The sequence below is a fragment of the Juglans regia genome, chromosome 14, assembly GCF_001411555.2.
Source record: "Juglans regia cultivar Chandler chromosome 14, Walnut 2.0, whole genome shotgun sequence".
NCBI classification, from domain to species: domain Eukaryota; kingdom Viridiplantae; phylum Streptophyta; class Magnoliopsida; order Fagales; family Juglandaceae; genus Juglans; species Juglans regia.
Window position 1 is genome coordinate 13,227,430 of NC_049914.1, and position 20,384 is coordinate 13,247,813.

The window sequence follows — 20,384 nt, forward strand, 5'->3', positions numbered from 1 at the left end:
TAATAATAAAATTTGTGAGTTAAAATTTATAAACAGTAATAAGATGAGTTAAAATGATATCAATCCTATCCGGCTTATACTTGCAGTAGCAAATGGGGAGTTTCCTTCCTGTCTTTATTTATTTATTTTTGGTCATAGACTTGAAGCAATTATGCTAAAATTAAACGTAATTTTGATCTCATTTTAATTTTAAGACGTCACTTTTTAATTTAATAACTTCGAGCTCCAAGTTAAGAGTTCAAAAGCTCATCATTCCATTATATTATATGTAAGAAGTTAATCCGACTTTGTTAAGATATAATATAAATAATTAAATTTATATTTTTATATAAATTTAAAATTTTAAAATTAGTGGTTATTTAACATAATATCAAAGGAGAAGTTTTAAATTTGAATCTTAAATACTCTAAACTCGTCATTTCAATTTCCGAAACTAATAATTTTCAATAAAATCTTACAGTTTTTTTATTAGTATTTTATTTAACATAGATGAAACTTTATATATATTAAAAAATAATATTTTTGTATGTTTTTTCTTCACATTAGTTAAAACACTAGTTTAGTTTCCAACATGTTGATTTAATTTTAAATCCTAATATATTTCGCTCTTGGTCAACCAAGCATAATGTGTGTCTTACCTGCCATGCATCATATATGCATGATTTCAAACCTAATATGTTGCTTAACCGTAATAGGCTCCAAATAAAGTGGATGGCAAAATTACATGAATTTGGTGATCAATCACATGTCTTCGTTTGCTTAGCAGTGATGAACCACGAACATCTCGGTCAAAGAAACACTATATAATTGTTAGCTTCATTAAATCCAAATCTCTACCTAATTTTAATCGTCAATAAATCTCTGACTATAACACCCAAGTCCAAACTTGGCCCAAGCCCACGAAGAAGCCCAACCCACCTGTAAAACGGTGTCATTTCGATACGTAACACCCTCCTTCTTTCCCTCTCATTTGCCCCCAGAAGCTTCCTCTTTTTTCCATATTTTTCTCCCTCATTCTCTCTCCTCCTCAATACTTAATGTCCCATTCACATCACATTTCAACTCTCTCTCTATCTCTCTTTGACCCATCTCCTCACGCCACTTAATTTTTTATATTCCACATCTATTGGAAATGAGTTTTTTGTGCTCAGGCTGGGCCCAGGCCCTAAAGCCCACTACCTCTAATGGGGAAAGGCCTAGACAAACCCAGGGGCTCGAGGAAGGGAAAAGGAGTCGACGGCTCCTCCAGTTATCAAGCATTAACGGGGGGCAGACATGCTGGAATCTTGTCTCCAACATGATCGAGCGTATTGAAGCAACTAGGAGTAATTAACCCTGAGGTCGGACCCCTGTAGCCAATAGGAACAACGACATTAAATGTGACATCACAGCATCTAACGCAGAGGCAATCATTGCAGCCACAAAGAAACCCCACAGGGAAGCGACTATAAAGGGAAAAAGGTTGACGACGGGTTGGGGGAGCACTGGGTATTCACTTCTAACTTCCATCCTACTCAAAACTTTGCTCTCAACTTCTCAAATTTTAGATTATTCTCTAGAGGATGCTAACTCTGGCATTGAAGGTGACGTGACCACCCCCAGACGTCCTTTCTTCTCCTTTGCAGGTACGACAAACTCGTCGTTGTCCTGTGGCTACAAAACACGCATCAATAGTTGGTATAGTCTCCGGGATCTGATATTATTTCGTCCTAACAACATCAGCTTGCCTTTTGTATGCCGGACACAATGCGCTCCCACACGACCTCGAGCAAGATTCAACTTCGGCAAGCATGGAAGGAAGGTTCACAAAAATGGAGGAACTTGTGAAATGTTTGACCTCAGACGCAAGGCCCTCTAGAGAGAACGAGGTGCTGAAGTAGAGGAATGTTGAATTTAAGGGAGGTGTCGGACCGAGCAAAAGCAAGCTAATGGAAGGGGAGTCGTAGAAGGCTGGCTGGCTGCCACCCAAAGATGAAGAATGCAAGTAGATGGGCGATGAACTGAATAGTCTTATGGGCAAGTACGAGGAGATGACAAAAAAGATAGGAGGATCATCCACCCTAGACTAGCTATTTAGAGGCATAGACTTACCCTATAGCAAAGTGATGGCAGTCCTATTCCTCCTAAAATTTAGGACCCCACAGATAGAGATGTACGACAGGTCGAAGGACCTGACTAAGCGCCTGGAGACATTCAAAACTTCAAAACTCACATGACGCTGCACGGCTTCCCGGGGGAGATAGCGTACCAAGCTTTGCCCTTGACACTGAAAGGTTTCGCTCAGGCATGGTTCAGCACCCTTCGACTAGGCACCATTCGCAGCTTCGAGAGTTCTTGGCTTAGTTCATGGCCAGCAGGAAAAGAAGACAATCAATCACTTACCTTATCGCGGTGAAGCAGTGGGAGGAAGAGAGCTTAAAGGCATACTTGTATCACTTCAATAAGGAGTAGCTGACTACAGATGACCAGGATGAGAAAATTACCCGCAGTGCTCCTGAGTGGAATCTGGCCCCTGAGCCCCTTCATGGAAAGAATCGCGTAAAAGACCCCGATGACCCTATGGGACTTCATGGATCGGCTGACAACTTTGTCAATGCTGAGGTCACCCTTTGGGCTCTAACCGCCCCAAGGTACACAGGTGCAGAGCGGGCTGCAAGCATCCCCAAATGAGGCGCTAGCACCAAATCCCATGATAAGGAGACTAGGGCAGAAAAGGAGCCTGGCAGGAAAAGGGGGTGACGACGGCACCTCCTCGAGGAAGGTGCATGCTAGCATACACGTGCAGATGCAGGAGGAAGGAAGTCCACAAGAGGATGGAGATTGCGATCGAAAGGCCCGCTTGTACTACTCTTACCATGAAGAGGAGGGCCACCAGACTAAAGACTACCATCTCCTTAGAAGGAAAGCATGGAGGAGATCCGCAAGGACGTACACGAGGAAGTTCGGGGGGAGATGCGTAGGTGACAGGGCGGTCGCTACTCGTCGCCCCCTAAGCGAGTAGGTAGAGATAGGCAGCAGCCGAGACGGGGAGGCCGATGGAGCCAGAGCCTGAGGAGGAGAAGCTTGAGGAGAAGAGAGACGAGCCTATCGAAGAGGGATATAAATGATGTCCCACTAGGCGAAATCCACACAATTGTCGGGGGACTCACCAACGGAGTCGCCTTCACATCAGGCCGGAAGGCCTACTCCAGGAGGGCGAGATACGAAGAGGTCTTTAGCATTAGAAGAAAGCCCAAAATGGCCACATGAGATACGAGGACTGTGAGAGAGTCATCTATACACACGATGACGCCTTGGTAGTGACGATGTTAGTGGCAGCTCAACCAACAACCTCGTTTGGGAGGTGTTCACCAAAATTGGGATAGATCTAGATAGGCTACGACCATCCCCCATGCTTCTGAGAGGGTTCTTTGGTAAGGCAATGCAGTCGTTAGGGGCCAAAATGCTCTTCATCACCACTGGGACAAGAAGGTGCAAAATGACCACCATGGAAAACTTCTTCATAGTCAAGGCCCAATCCTCATACAATGCTATTATTAGATGCCCGACGCCGAACAACCTGAAGTTGGTTACCTCAACCTACTATCTTAAGATGAAGTTTCCAATAGAGAATGGGGTAGGAGTGGTGCTTGGTGAGCAAGTGGTAGCCAGGGAGTGTTACGTGCACGAACTATGGGTTAAGGAAAATAGCGAAATCAAGCCCGTGTAGCGCAAGAGGGAACCTAGCCTCTAACTTCCTGACGCTGCTTCGGGCTAACCAAGTTTGGTCCCATCAACCAGTGATATGAAGCATCACACCATGAGTGGCCCCCATCTTTTTGTTTTATTTCTTCTTTCTTCCATTCTTTGATTCCTTATGTAAAGAATCGTCGAAGAAAGAAATAAAAATTGATGTTTTCGTATGTAAACATGCACATGTGGATTGTATGGCTCGATGACCCTCCTCGATGCCCAGACACCACCCAGCACAATCGATTTCAAATCTTGCCTGGTTACTTAGGCCGATGCTCCTGCTCGTCCCTCGGCGTCTAAACGCTACACATCACCATCGATTTCAGATCCCACCTAGTCATTGGGGTCGATGCCCCATATTCGAACCTCTACAGGCGTAGGGAGAACACCTCTCCCAAGTTTCCTAGAAGGTGTACCACACAACACTGTCGATTCTAGATACTGCCTAGTTACTTGGATCGACGCTTCTCACTCATGCCTCGGCACCCAAACCGCACCCAATGCGGTCGATTTTAGGTCCCAATAGGTGCTGAAAGTCGCATTCATTGAGGATACTCATGTTTATGAGGACATAAGTCGATACAAAAGGCCCCCCGACATCGAGCGGAACAATGAAAGAGGAAACCAAAATGATAATACATATAAAAGTAAAGCGAAAAGGAAAAAGGGGGAACATCCTGAGCAATCGCGAGTGGGAAACGGGATCACGGAAGCCATCGGGCATCAAGTTGTGTCCCAGGAAGTCGAGGGATTTACGGTCCTTTTGGGAAGGAGTGAAGCGGGACAAGCCTAGAGTCCCAAGGGAGTTGTAAGGGTTCACTGCCAGGTGTTTCCTTACTCTTTTTAATCCTAAGGAGTATCCGCGGCTCTAGGCCTGATTGTGAAGCTTTTTGTTCACGGTAGAGAGCTTGCCCTCTAGCTCCTTAATCCTTTTCTCGCAGGACCTCGACTCCTCATTGGGCTACAAATGGGACTCCAACAGCTTCACATACAAGTTCTCGACCTCCTTTTTGTCCCTTAAAGGTGATGTGATCTGTACCGCAAATGCGTCTTTTCCAGACTGGAGTTCCCTGATTTGTGCGTTCAAGTCTCGTGGATGTCTGTGACTTTAGCAATCGTTGTAGAACAACGCTGCTCGACCTCCCTCATCTCCTCCTCCATGCTAAGAATCTACGCCTCCTCCCTTAGTGCCCACTCAGAGGTCAGACCCTCTTTGCAGAGATCCTCGATGATCCATCTTAGGTGTCCGTTCTCTACCTCAACCTCCTCGTGGGCCATCTCGATGCTCTCCAGGGTGGCCTAGAGCTTGAACATCTCACGATAGGCCCGACTGCCTAGCCTATGCAAGACCTCGACCTCCCTTTTCTACCTCGGCTCAAAGATCCACAACCTAGGCCGCCAAAAACTCGAACCGCTTTCAATCATGTCAGAAATAGTTAGACCACCAAGACCCAGAAATGGGGTTGTACGCAAAATAAATGGAAGAAAGGTCTTATTGGGGAAATGATTGAGTCAGTTAGCCCCTTCCAACAGAGTGAGACAACGAGGCGCTGCTTTCATTCCGGGGTCCCAACCCGTCGAGAAGCCTAAGGCCTATGAGTAAACTAGTTGGATGTGGGCTCGGTTGCTGTCAGACAAGTTGAAAGCAATTTGTTTGTTGTTGGAAATGACTCCTTAGTTGAGTCAGATGGGGAACTCCCTAGTGGCAGCTTCCCCAAGTAAGAATTCCCATCCTTCGCCCACCACAAAGAAGAACTTGTTCTGCAGCAGTTTGGTGTTGGAGTGGTGGGTCTCGAGTCGTGAAAGCCAAAAAACTTAGGGTGAGACTGAAGACTGTAGATGTTGCTCTCTAGCATGCGAATTGCCTGGGTAAAGAGAAATTCTTGACCCGTTAGGTCTGGATACTCCTACCCGATAGATTCTAGGACTATTTGCCATGCCATGTAGCACGACGTTAGGATCCTCCAAGCATTAGGTTGTACTTGAGCTGGGGCCACACCCAAGAAGTCTAGAACCTCGTGAACTAGACTGCAAAAGGGAAGCCTCACTCCATGTGCGAACATCCTAGACTATAGTGCCACTCTCACAGTGTTGCCCCTAAAGTCGACGACCTCACTGCTTGGGGCAGGAACCTCCAAGACCACCGATGTTGGGACCTCATATGTACAATGAAGCATGTCGAGGGTGTGGGATCAACAAGCGTTGACTAGCATGCCCATCATAGGGAGAAGAATCACTGTGGGAGGAGCTCCTGGAAGTCATCGCAAACGGATTTAGAAAATGCTAAAGCAACGGGGGAATTAAAGGGCCAAAGGAGCAAGAATGAGAAGAGTAACAAATGATGCTTAGGAGCAAGAAGGGTGAAATAAATAGGGAGACTGCGGCCGTTCAGGAGCCCCAATGGGAGGAGTGATGAGATGTGGGAACACGTTGGTAACACAGGTTTTCGAGGAAAGGAAACGTGCGGACGTGCAACGAATTCAAAGGAAAGAGGGAGCGTGCTAAAATATTAAATTCCTAACATACCCACATGATAGAAATCTACAGAGTAACTGGAAAGAGATTTTTTGTGCTCAACCAAGCTAAGCCTAGGCCCCAAAGCCCATGACCTCCAATGGGGGAAGATCCAGACGAACCCATGGGCCCGAGGAAGGAAAAAGGAGATGACGGCTCGTCCAATCACCAAGCATTAATGGGGGCAAATAGGCCGGGCTCCTGTCTCCTCCAGGATTGGCCGCATTGAATACAACTAGGAGTAGCCAGCCTTGAGGTCAAACCACTGTAGCCGACATGAACAACCACATTATATGCGACATCACACCATCCGAGGCAAAGGCAATCATTGCAACCACAGAGGAACCCCATGAGGAAGCGGCTATAAAGGAAGAAGTCTGACGACGGGTTAGGGGTTATGCACTTGGTATTCCCTTCTAACTTCCATCCTACTCAAAGGTTTGCTCTCAACTTCTCACCTTTTAAATTATTCTCCAGAGGACGTTAACTCTGATATTGGCAGTGATGCCGCCACCCCCCGATGCCCTTTTTTCCTCCTTCGTAAGTACGGGAGATCCATTGTTGCTCGGCGGTTACAAAACATGCATGAACACCCATGTTGCACCTTACTTCCACTCAATTCACGACAACACCCACATCCAACAGTAAAACCAAGAGTTAATAACCACAGACCATCGCAATCCACCCCATGAACCAAATCAACCTGTTTAACCCTCTACAAGCCTCAATCATGGCAACGCCACCGTGAGCCTCAGCACCCCCCACACATCAAGCAAGCCACTAGCCTTTCCAAGCCATTGTTTTACATTAAAAACAACCAAATCAGCAAAGAGATCACCACGAAACTGATGGGAACAACTAGAGCAAGAACCACCAACATCTCACCACACGGATCCAACCCAGATTTGCCACCCAAAACCACCTAAATCCATCACACCTTGCCATGAACAGAGGAAGTTTTTAGAGCCGCCGCAACCCTTTGCCTCTCCCTTGGTAAGACTTTCTTTCAATTTTCTCTCAATCATTTCTCTAGATTCCACCACTAAGTTTGAAAGAAGCTTATAAGCCAGCCACCATGGTTTTCAACTTTAGTCACCCAGATCTGCTGTCACACCATGTTATCCTCCTCTCGGTAAGCCCTGTTGCAACTCACTCTCTCCTCTCCGCTCCTTCTCTAAGCTTACAACACCACCTCTCTCTCGGTGCTCTTCTGTCACACTTGCCACCGTAGAATGTCTAGCCATCAGCCGCCGCACTGTCTCTTCCTTCTCGATGAGTATCTGTCTCACCATCACTCTTCATTTTACAAGTGAAAAATATCGTGTAGCCTCCATAAAGCAATCAACATGTATAGAACTTGGAGCCCAAATTATGTGATTGCCCCTTAACTTGAAAATCAATGACGGGAAGTGATTTTTATGTTGGACTTTTTTTTTGGCCAAAAGGAGGGTAACACCTCTGGCACTTTATTAATAAAGGCCTCACTTATGGTGGAGGAAACCTTATACACTAGAAATTCAAAACTAAACAATAAAAATGAAACCCAACAAAGCGAAATCAAAACCTAACAAGCTTACGAAAACTACAATCTAACATTTGGTAGACCAGCCTTATCCAATCGAAGTATACCTCTCAATTTACGATGGACTTGTTTATGTTGGGTTGCTCCTTACATTGCAGGCTGAGCTTTTTTTACGGTAGATTGTGTTTAAGTTGGGCTTAGTCTTATTTTATGATAGCACAGAAACTCATATTTTTATAGTAAATACATAAGTGTTTAAGTTACAGTGTTAAGTATTTATTTTTACAACTAAATTTCAGTAGTAAATAATAAGATTTTAATTTTATTTTAAATACTTTAAATTTGGTTAAAGACTTGTTTATGCTATTTACATTAATTCATTTTGATATAGTTATTTTATTAAGTTGTAAATTGAAAGTGTAGATAGGTTATTATATAATTTAAATAATATTAGTATCTATTAATTTCGGTAGATCACAAAATAATTATTAAAGTTATTTCCATAGTATGTATCTAATTAAATATAGGATTGTAGCATGTCTTTTTATAGATTTAGTAACATTTAGTACTACGTATAGGTGAAATTGATATTCGTTCAGCACTATTGTGAAAAAATTTAGAAAAGTTGAAGAGTCATGTAAGTTAGGTTCCTATGTTAGATTTTGCATAAAAAGAAATGGTCTGAGATTGATTTTATGAAAAACATGCATATTTTATTATGAAAAGTAACTCGAAAACAACATTGATCATTTTATTTGCATTACTAAAAAAATCCGTGTAAGAAGAGAACAATATTTTCTATTATGATTAGGGTAGACATAAGTTATTTTTGACATTCTGTTCTCAGTTGTATAAAAAGAATGAATATAAAACTTTGTGCATGATTATATAAAGATGATATGAATTTGTTGTGATTTGAATCTGTTCAATACTTTGTTATGATATGATATAATATTTGAAAACCCTCGGGCATGACATTCTGTTTTTATTTTGTTCTGACCTTACCACGGGTGTAAAACTATGGTCTCTGTTATGTTATACCAAAAGATTTTTTAATATGAATATTTTTGAACTTTCACTCTGATATTTTTGATAATATGTTTTGTTCTGTATTTTTTTACTAGCTCATTTTACACACTATTATATATTGATTGCTTACTGAGTTGTGGATAACTCACCTCTTATTTCTACAATATTTTCAGATGTTTTGGATGTTTTCAACTAAAGACCAAGGATAGGAAGCATGGGCAAAGCTACATGAGCATATTGGATTAATTAAGTACAAAGATGATACTTTGATTATTAGACAGTTTTATTCAATAGATTTGTTTTGTTATGTTGACTTGGTATTTTGGAAGGTTAACATTTATTTTGAAACTTTGTGGAATCTTTGAGTAATTATAATGAAGTAGTTGTTTTGAAACAATGAGTTTTATGTGTCATTAAGAATTTAGAGTTTATATTTATAATGTGAAGTATGATTTCAACTGACAAGTAGTAACTCTTCGACTCATTCAAGTATGGGGTATTTACACTGACGTTATATTATATGTTTAGAAGATTATTTATTATTTTTCATATGTCTAAAAAAGTTCTTAATGCAATATAAAATTGAAAGAATAAAAGAGAAAAGGAGAAAAAATATTTTTTTGGTCGGCATTATGCTCTCAACACCCACGGCTAGGTAATAGCCCAAAAAGCACTTCATTTTACTCATATGTTCTTGTTTCTTTAACACACAATTAGCTAATCATATAATCTAGCATCCCAAACTCAAAGGCACACTAACTTAAGGAATTTTGAGTGTTCTAAACAAAATGATATTCAAAGGCTGCGCATTTTTTTTAAAAAAAGTGAGTATATATAAGATTTACAAGAATTTTTTTTTAATAGTAGACCTTACTATTTTTCTAAAGGAGTACTTGGCAATTACACAATTCAGGTTTGTATCTAGGAACGGTGAAGCAATATGCGGCAAAATGATGTAGAAATATTTGTTCCAAACAAAAATTAAGAAAGTGGATTAGAAAAATGACTGATAAACAAGTAAAAGGATACGAAAATGAGAAATGTTTTAGGAATTGGTTACCAAACTAAGGCCTAGTTTGGTTTCACAAACCTTTCAAATCATCTCATCCCATCTCATTTCATTTCATTTCATCTAATCTCAACATCCAAACACTATTTAAATACAAATATTTTCAATTTCAAATTTTTAAAATTTTCATCTAATAATTACTTAATTATTACTACTTTTCCAAACTTCTAAACAAAACACAAAAAATAATTTAACTTTTTCAAATCTTTAAACAAAAATAATATTAAAAAAATATTCTAACACTATTTTAATTTTATAATATTTTTATTCATTTTTTTTTTCTTTTTCCAAAACTCTATAAAAATATTAATTTAAACCATTTCACTACTATTCACAAATGATAAATGCTACTTATCATTTTCACATCACACACCAACATATAATTTTTCATTTTTATTTTCCTATTTAAACACACATATATCGATGTGTAAATATGTGTATTTAAATAAAAGAGAAAAAAAATGACAAATTACATATTTGTATGCGGTATACAAAATGATAAGTAAAATTTATATTCACAAATTTCTCATTTTATCTCACCTCACCTCAACTCAACTCGTAATCAAACGGACCTAATAAAAAGGCTTCAATTGCACCGGGAATGAGTGACGCCAACCATGATGGCGTGAAAGGCCACGCGTACCAATGATGTAAGGTCGATGAATGGTGGTTGCTGAAGAGCTTATAGGTGGAGACTCCATTTGTGGAACAGGTGTTCAAAGAGAGCAGATTTTTTAATTTTTCCAGAAAGTAGCAGTTTTTTCTCAAGGCTTGAGTTTTGATCATAATAAGTGGGGAGCTTTTAAAGATGGCTTCTTGGGATGAGAATCATAGGCCAATCCTCAATAGTGACATCTGACCCTATAATGCTCGACTATTGGAGCACATAGGATGGTTGAGGAGATCTAAATGGCAGAAAGCAGGGCAACTACACAAGTATTTATTATTGTGTCTATCTCACTTCTTAATTCGAACCATTCAATTCAATGGGACTATTGAAGAAGATCTGAATTCCTTTCATATTTGTCGTAGGTCGACTGTGAAAGAGAATGGGAAACACGTGAGTGCGGTTAGACATGAAAACCATACAAATTAGCTTCGAGTGCTACACGTAGATGGTGGTGCATGAGACTCATGCTCCCACAAAAAGGATATTAAAAGGAAAAATGGCCAAAGCAGGATGGTAACAGCTGGAGAATGATGGACTTGATGATAAGGGAGTGAGAAAAAACTAAAGGAAAAATAATAAAAACAGGAGGGAAGAAAGGGACCGAAGAAGGAGAGATGAAGAGAATAGAGGGACATACCAAGAAATACAACTTCTTAAATGTTTCATTTATATAAAAAAAATCTTATAAAATAAATTTATAAACTATATGTCTTGATATGATACGTTAGTTTGTAAAATACATTTTAATGTAATGTATATCTAGTGTATTATATAAAGTCACGCAAGTTTATAAATAAATTTACATTTTGTACTTCTGTGAAAAAAAAAATATCAAACAAGAGAGAGAAGAGAGAGAGAGAGAGTTAAGGATCCAGCTTTTTACTTGAAGAAGATTGAGCAAACCACTTTTGGCTGCCAGTAAACGTAAATTTAATTCTCGTCACCAATCATGTATGAGGACGAGGCAATACCCTACCCATAACTCCTAGTACTGTTTCCTCAACTTTAATTGCTTGACCACTTACATATAAACATAATTCAAGTCCAATTTCCCCCCAATGAAGTTCACAAAAAAATTCCCACAAACGGTTATTGAAAAAAATAATAAATTGATGACAAACAACTAAAAATTTCAGAACTTTGCACAGTGCATTGGCAGACCTGTTCCATGATCGACAGCTACAATCTCCGTGACATTGTTACATGCAAGCACATCCTGACCCAACTTGGCCCCAGCAGCCTTGAGGCCCTTGAGAGAAACTGGCTGGTTAAACAGGTTCAACGATGGCAGTCTTGAGGCTGCAGGCAACTTCCCACCGGGCAATAGTGTCCTGAAGTCTACCTTCAACAATGGCACCTCAAAGTCTGTCTTGTCGTGCTTAACAACGTTATCCTTTGCACTAATATGAGCCCCTGGTTCCATATGGTTGGTCGAAAAGCTTGCCTGGTTTGGAAAGTTGGGATAGAGACTCACATAACCTCTGAGGTACATCATGTCTATCAGAAACTTTTTCCACGAAGCTTGCCACCCATTTGTTCTAGACTTTGGAATTTGAACTGGGTTTTCCTTGGCATTTTCAGTGAACCTCATGTTCATGTAGACATAGAACTCTCTCCATTGCTTGGGGAAGAAAACAGCACCCCAGCTGCAGGGTAACTGGTGGAGATAAGGTGTGTTTGGATGGATGTGCTTGAAGAATTCAGTTGGATTCCATTTAGGTCTTTCTTTAACCACCTCAACAAGCTTAGGTGTGTATAGGGAGATGGAGGAAAGCTCTGGAAAAGACACTTGTGGGTCATAGTGGTAGGCTAAGAGGGCGTATTTGATCCATAGAAAATAGTAAGGAGATACTTCGATATCATCTTCAAGCAGAAGGCCATAATCGTCATCTGATGATGGGTACCAACTCTCACTAACAGCTCGAATCAGCCCTCCTTGAATGATCCTCCTTCTGAGGGTCTTGGGGCCGTGAGGCCAATGGAATGAGTTTACAAGTTTGATTGTTGCCTCGTCCACTTTACTGTCCATGTTGAAGCTGATAGGAATCTCATCCCCAACATAAAAGGCATTGCTCAGAGATTTGAGAAGCCTTGTTAATGAATGAGCTCGGTTTTGGGTGATAATGTTGATCGACACCCTCATCCGGTTCCAATCTGCATGTGAAAAACTTGTTGGTTAGATGACTGTTTATGTTGATTCTAGAATTCAGTTACAACAATTCAAAAACAGAAAAAAAAAAAAAAAGAAAAAAAAAAGCCGGCATTCTTACATGGCAATGCTGTTGATCGTAGATCAGCCATCCAAAGAACTTTTGACACAGAAGATCTTTGCAAAAGAACCAAAGTTGTGGCATTGGAGTTAGTTTCTGTTGCCATCTTCAAAGCTTTCTTCACATTAGGATCAATGTCAGCCACTGTAATCACGACACTGGGATTGTGCATTTTGATCAAACCTTTCATGCTGGAGTACACAGCTTGCAGCACAGGCACCTCAGATTTTGATACTCCAGAGAGAGATCCCACAGACAGATCAAATATCTTAAACCTTCGCTCCTTGCATACCAACTTTGGCCAGTTCAGAGCAGTTGCAGCAGCTTCACAAGGGCAGAAGTTGCCTCCAGAGACGGCAAGGTAAGCTTTTTTGCCTACAGTAGACCTGAACTTTTCAAGAAGGGGTGCAAGCGCTTTGATCTCAGAAACAGAGTGGGCATAGAAGAGTGCATCAATTTTCTGAGGATTCATTGCTGCCCACTGAGTGATATAACCAGTAGAAAGTGCTTTCCACCATTGATCATCTCGAACTTGAACAATGTCTTTGAAGATTACAGTAGTTTCAGAGACATAAGCAAGCCGGTGTTCACTATCACCCCAAGTTTCCTTGTCATTGGGGTCAACCGGAAGAACAAAGGAGCCAGCATTTCTGTACTTTTGAAGCTGATAGCTGCATGTTTTTGTGAGACATCATGAAACATCAGAAGCTGATCCATTTAATGAACACTTCAAGATAAGTACATTGGATACTGTATCTGAAAACTGCATTTTTTCAATCCGCTTCAAATTCTCATAAAAAAGTTATGGTGCTGTGATTGATATCTTCGTAGGTTTGTAAGGCTCAAAACATTATCATATAATATCATATGACAATGTTTATTTTTAATGATATAATATCTTATGACATGACGAAAGAGTTCTTCTACATAGAAGCCGGTGTGCAAAACAGACCCATTTTATTGACATAATAAAACTTGATTTGAAAGATATTCTAATTTTAAGTTTTTCTAACAAATTAAACTTTGTCTTGTCAATTAAATAGAGGGTGTGCACACGCTTCTGAATAAAAGTTTTCATGAAGAAGCGCCGATACTCCGAATACCTAATAATTAGGAAAAAATAGAGACAATGTTGAACAAAGAAGTTGACTGCGCCCAACAATCCTACGCACTTCAAACACTTTCCACGTCGATTTTCAACTTAATGTACACACAGTGGATGTATAAAATATGAAGAGTAATAATATATATAATCGTGAAGTGTATAAATGTCATACAATCGTTTTGAAAAAGAGTGAGATCTATTATTAAAAAATTAATTATTTTCATGTAGATCCCGTATTTATTTACTTTTTTTTAAAGTGATTGTGCGGCGCTTGCAGAATCCATCAAACTTGATAGATACCGTGAACTTGGGCCGGCATTATTGATTAAGAAACAATTAAGATATAACAAATAATAATTTGAATTTGTAACTTAGTTGGATATATATTATTGCACAGGTGACCAACCCAATATATGTTATTTTGGTTATGGTAGCATTAATTTACTACTACTTTAATTTGGGGAACAGGATTGGAAAATGTAAACTTAAAATATTTGAAAATCTAACTCTTCCAAGTACCATAAATTATCTCATGTTTTTCACTTTTTTTCATTAATTTCATTTTGGATAAATGAATGAGTTGAAGGAAGGATGATTTGAGGTGCCATTGACATACCTAAGATGCAGATCTTCGCCAGTTGCAAAGGTGAAGGGAGTCTCAGTGAAAAGCGTCTTGACAAGCTCTGCAGACAAGAACCAAGAGCTGGAAAGAAAATCGACCTGCACAATTTTATCAACTGTGATGTCATAAGCAGGGTCAGGCAAATAAAGCCCTGCTTCCTTTGACCGAAACTTTCTGTAGCTTGGAAACGTGAAATCCTTCTGTCTGAATGGCAAAATCCTTCCTATACTTCCCAACACCGAGTTCTGATACTTCTCTGTCCCAGCTACATGTGACAAAATCTGTAGCATTTTCCTTCCGGGAATCATGTCATCGTCAAGGATGTATACAAGATCTGCTTCTGTCTGTAAGGCCATTTGGAACCTTCCATAGTACTTGAAATCATAGCTTGAACTTATGAAGCTGATTCTTGAATCATTGTAGCTTTCTACGATTCTTTTCAAGGAGAGTTCATTTGGGCTGCCGAATGAAAGTACCCAAACATGGTGGAAAGGAAGTGTCTGTTCAAGCAAGGAATCCAGCTGGGAGCAAAGAGTTTTTCTTTTGAAATGGTTCAAGATGACTGTTACTTTTGGCTTGTTTGGACCTTTCAAATCCCACTTAGACTTGAGTGACATGAGCTGATCAAGAGTTTCTGTTCCAATGTTCTTGCTCTGGAAGTCCAAAACTTCCTTGTAAAGGTCTGTCTTCAACTTGATCATGTGGACATCGTTGGACTTCTTCTGCATGAAGTCTATTTTCTCATGCTCGCATACTTGGGATGGTGTTATTGGCATGATTTCAGCGCCAATGAGAGAGGAGGCTTCCTGGTACCGACCAAGAACATGTGGCGTGACAATGAATTGCTTCCATTGTTGTGCGATTTTTGTTGCCCATGTGAACTCTGGTTTGGTTCGCAAATCTATTGCAGGACTCATGTAATACAGAAGGAATGTTGCATAAACTGCAAAGGCAAATTGCAGACAAGTAAGTGCTGTAACAAGCCGAGATGAGACACTCTTTTGAGCTTTCATCTTGTTCTTTCCTCCGACATAATCATTAATCATCCCTTCCAAGTAATCCCCACTTCTCATTGCCTGATTCCGAAACAAACCCATTTCACGAGTTCAATTATACAGAGTGCCAATCCTGCAAAGAGGTTCAAAAACGAAAGATATTTCAGGAAAAAATAAACCTCAAGTACTGAAACATGAAATCTGCATGACATTTAAGATGGACCACTGACCAAAACCTGCAACCCAAATCAGGAAATAAAGCTATATATATGATTGTGCAGACAACAACATCAATCAACTTATGATTGATATCTTCAAGCACTGGACACCTGCAGCAGCAGCTGCTGCAATCAGATTCTACCTCAATGAAAAGCTCTGAAAAGTTCGAGAATGAGTGAAAAGGAAGAGACCGAGAAAGGTTTCTGAAGAAGTTGATAGATGTATTGCTGAAGTTTTGAGGTGCAACGGATGCTGTGCCTTTGGTATTAATATAGTTGAAAAAGGTAGCAAAAGTCTAGGGGATACCCCATGAGAAAATGCATCAATGGTCACATGGGGGGGAATTGAAATGTCAATGAACGCGTTATCTTCACTTCATGATCATACATTTCCAACCTTACGACACCACAAAAAGCCAGCTTTGGTGCCGGAGAAAAGGGCTCCCCCTGCGTTTCGGGCACTATATACGTGCCCAGAAAATAACAGAGCTTTAAAACTCTGAAACTTATATATATTTATATATATATATATATATATATATATATATAGTTCCATAATCTTATTTTGCAAAACGTCAAATCCCCAACAATTAAGTAATCGAAGAGTGAGTACGTGGTTTATAAATTTATATTTCTCAAATCCAGTTCCCAAGAACAAGAGTGTCTACCCAGGAAAGCGTAACACATGAAGAAGCAATTAACAAAAATAATAATAATAATAATAAATTAGAGAGCAGCATGCAGCCATACTCACAATCGTGCTTATAACGAAAACGATCAACTAAACAGGAGGAGGAAAGCCTTTTCTTCTTCAGCAAATCAAGGTAAAGCCAAGCATCAAACTCACACCACCACCATTAGTATAAACGAATGGTACAAGAGGGCCACGTCGAGTTGCAGAGAAGAGAAGCATGCATTAGGCATAAGAGATACGAGTGAGTATACGAAACTTTTAAAGAGATATTATTCCCAAATGTGTCTAAATACTCATGTATTTATATATTTATCGGTAAAGTTTGACTTTTTTTTGGCATGAAGATTCGTAGATGAACAATATTGTGGCACATACGCTGTAATGGCTTTACGCCAAACTGGTACAGGTTGAAAGCAAGAAACACGTAGGCGGAATTTGCCTGTACAAGGGGGAATTCAAATAAGTTTGGTAGCTTATTCAGGAAAAAGGAATGGGGAAATGAAAACACTTTCCTTTATCATTTATCAATCGGCAGCTCAAGTCTTCATTTTACAGGCGAGTTGCCATAAGAGTTAGCCGAAGCTGGGAAAGAAATTAAGAATATTGATCAGAAAATGTGTCTCATGACTCGTAAATATTTTAAATTTTAAATTTAATTTATATGATTATTTATTTAAATGATAGACATAAAATTATTTAATCGATAACCTCGTTTGTTTTTATAGAGGAGTTAAGATTAAAGTTAAAAAATTGAATAAAATATTGTTAGAATATACTCTTAATATTATTTTTATTTTGACATTTTAAAAAGTTAAATTATTTATTTTATTTTGTGTAAAATTTTAGTAAAGTTGTAATGATAAGATAAAAAATTTTCAAAATTTTTAAAGTTTTCTCTTGAAAGCAAAACAGGCCATTGACCAAATTTACCATAAAGAGTAACATTATTGATCTAAAGATAATTAATTGGTTGACAAAACTAGGATACCATTCTCAATTCCCATCTCATCTCATTTCAACTAGGATATATTAATCTAGAGATAAATGATATAATCTCGTTTGTTTTCATAACTCTTTTCAACTTATCTCATTTAATCATTATAATTTTATCAAATTTCTATACAAAATAAAATAAATAATTTAACTTTTTCAAATTTCAAAACAAAAATAATATTAAAAAAATATATTTAAATAATATTTTATTTAACTTTTAATTTTAATCTCAACTCATCTCATTTTATCTATGAAAATAAACGAGATTGCCAAAAAATATATTCTAACAATATTTTATTTAATTTTTAACTTTAATCTCAACTCTTTTCATTTGATCTGTAAAAATATTGAACTTAGTTAAAACTCAAAAATATCATAAAAAATAGCATGCATGTATGAGATTATACAAATTCTTTTATACAAATTTTGCTATTATAAATGGGTTTAAACATGATGAATTTTACCGAGTACTGTCACATTTTTTTTTTTACCCAACATGTATAAAAAAATATTATAAAACTGAAAAAGTCCAAAATATACAACTCCATATCCATCGATCAATCGGGGCTCCATGAGCTTGCTAGGAAGGTCTAAGCCACGAGAAATTGCTTCGAACATGATAATAATTAATTAGGTGTCACTCCACTCACTCAAATATGTACACAAAATTAATTGGTTGATTAATAGATATGCACCCTTTTCCCAATGGCCTCCAAATTAGTATTCAAGTTGAAGAGGAAATGAACGTCGTACAAGACAAATACCATATAGTATCAACACGACTAATAATGAAAGATCAAAGTGATGATATGATGCACATGGGAGAGACCCTTCTTCTGACTTTCAAAGCAAGAAAAAGAGAATTTCCCTTTTTTTTTTTTTTTTTTTTCTTTTTTGTTAGGTAGCAGATAATTAATAAATTAATTAATATTATTGTTTGTGTGGTTTCCACTAGCTAATTATAACTAGATGGCCTGCCATCTCCTCGTGTATCCGCGTTTTGGTCAAGTCCATCCGGACAGAGTACTACGTACGTGTCTCCCATTAGATCCCCCATATACACTACATATATATGATCTATATGTATATGCAGAATCAAATTAAACTCATGTCTAAGTGCGTTTCATCATATTATATATATTTACAAAATCAGATCTAATTAGATTTGACTTTTTCTCTGGATTTGGCACATTTTGACACCCCCAAAGCTGGCTTTGCTTTCCTCTTTTAGTTCAGAGGTTGCAATACCAGATAAAGATACGTACGTACGTACGTAGCCGCAATTCAGTTCAATTCGATTCAATTATGTGTCCCAATTATTTGTAATTTTTATTGAGGAATTACCAGATCTGAGATGATGATGATGATGATGATCTAATTTGGTCAGTATTTTCGGAGGTCTCCTGATTCTGCTTGAAGAGATTCCATGCATGTGTACGTGTGTGGGTCTCATGTGCATTGCTTTCATGGCATGTAACTAGTCAACTAGTGCTGCTTCAAAGTCAAGGCGGTAAGACAAAAAGAAAAAAAAAAGAGTAAAAAAACAGGGTTTGCCCCTTGAGACTTCGAAAATGCCATTTCTATCCCGGTAATTGAACTCATTGTGAGAGAACTTCCCACTCTCCTACAAAGATCTAGAAAATAGAATGGATTAATGGGTAATTTTGTCGCTCTTTTGGTATATCATCGAGGGTTCAATACTATTTTAGTCCGTGTGGCTTTACTCTTTAGGTTGATTAGTCACTAAACTTTTAACTTTGATCAAATCAATCCCTCCGATTACTAAGCCATTACAAAGCTGTGAAAATGCCATGTCATCACCGATAAATGTCTACCACGTGAATAGAGTCTAGGTCGCCTAGCCCAGGTGGCATGGCTTGGGTTACATCTAGGCAACTCTGCCTGGGTTAGGTGACCCAGGTTGTTCAGACTGGGTTCTCCTAGGCATGGACTAAGATAAATATATTTGGATAGTGAGTTGATATGAAATGAGATAAAAGTTAAATAAAATATTATTACAATATTATTTTTATTTTAAAATTTAAAAAAATTGAATTATTTATTATATTTTATGTGAGAGTTTAAAAAAATTATAATGATGAGATGAGATGAGTTGAAAAGCTCTCTTAATCGAAACAACCCCTAAGTTATGGTTTTGTCCCAGTTGACAATCACCCCAAAACAATGGATGCAGTGTAGCAAATAAAAAACAAATCGACAAATGGTACCAAGTGATTAATCTGGTCCAATAGGTTGTCACGCTAATATAAATATTGGAACAATCCAACCAACAGGTTGCTTTGAATCATCTATTGCAATAAGTTCCCGCAATAGGAGGGTAAACACTAAGTCTGATTTTGTCGAGGAAATAGTTGAGAACCTCCAATCCCACATCTTTGCATATTCTTGGATAGGATAGGTAGACAAAAGATAGCGTGATGCCCTCAAATCTTGTTTGGGATTTGACGGAGTTTGAAGTGTCGGAACATACAACAAATGTTATATATCCTGTCATGACAGTTAAAGATGCAATGCACCTAACATGTATTTAATAGTATGCAATATTCGCAGGGGATATATTTTTTTTCTTTGCACAATACTATGTACTATAAGTAATATATCCCAAAAACATGAACATACTTCATAACTTCTAGGGCTATAAAAAAAATCAGGAAACCGGTGAACCAGACCGAACCAGTGTGTTCGGTTTGGTTCCAAACTGGTTCGGTCCAATATTGGCTTCTATTAAGCAAAACGGGTTGAAAACCGGTCCGATTTCGATTTTAGAATTTAAGAACACATGTTCGAACTGAACTGGACTGGTACTTATATATATATTATTTTTAAAATTTTTTATATTATATATTAAATAATTTTTATATGTTTTATTTATATTATATATAATTTTATATATTATATATATTATATGCTAAATTGCTGATTAATATAAC

The 20,384-nt window shown here is 38.4% G+C and overlaps 1 protein-coding gene across 2 annotated transcripts; it reads right to left on the reverse strand.

Annotated features, from left to right (window-relative positions):
- Nucleotides 1–11,410: 11,410 nt before the first annotated feature.
- Nucleotides 11,411–16,667, reverse strand: LOC108990056. Of its 2 annotated transcripts, none has more exons than XM_018963902.2 (4): nucleotides 16,501–16,667; nucleotides 14,528–15,661; nucleotides 12,807–13,477; nucleotides 11,411–12,690 (listed from the first exon to the last, which is right to left on the reverse strand). In XM_018963902.2, exons 2-4 carry the CDS (start codon nucleotides 15,628–15,630, stop codon nucleotides 11,669–11,671), a joined length of 2,796 nt encoding a protein of 931 aa, XP_018819447.1. In that variant the 5' UTR covers nucleotides 15,631–15,661; nucleotides 16,501–16,667; the 3' UTR covers nucleotides 11,411–11,668. The 2 variants fall into 2 exon arrangements, with proteins under 2 accessions (XP_018819447.1, XP_035540970.1); XM_035685077.1 differs by lacking the exon at nucleotides 16,501–16,667 and adding an exon at nucleotides 15,759–15,779.
- Nucleotides 16,668–20,384: the final 3,717 nt, after the last annotated feature.

Coding starts and splice junctions, on each gene's coding strand:
- LOC108990056 (XM_018963902.2), bottom strand. CDS start 15,630: ATGGGTTTGTTTCGGAATCAGGCAATGAGAAGTGGGGATTACTTGGAA. Junction 13,478..14,527: donor GGCGAAGATCTGCATCTTAG/GTATGTCAATGG, acceptor AAAAACATGCAG/CTATCAGCTTCAAAAGTACA. Junction 12,691..12,806: donor ACGATCAACAGCATTGCCAT/GTAAGAATGCCG, acceptor TTTCACATGCAG/ATTGGAACCGGATGAGGGTG.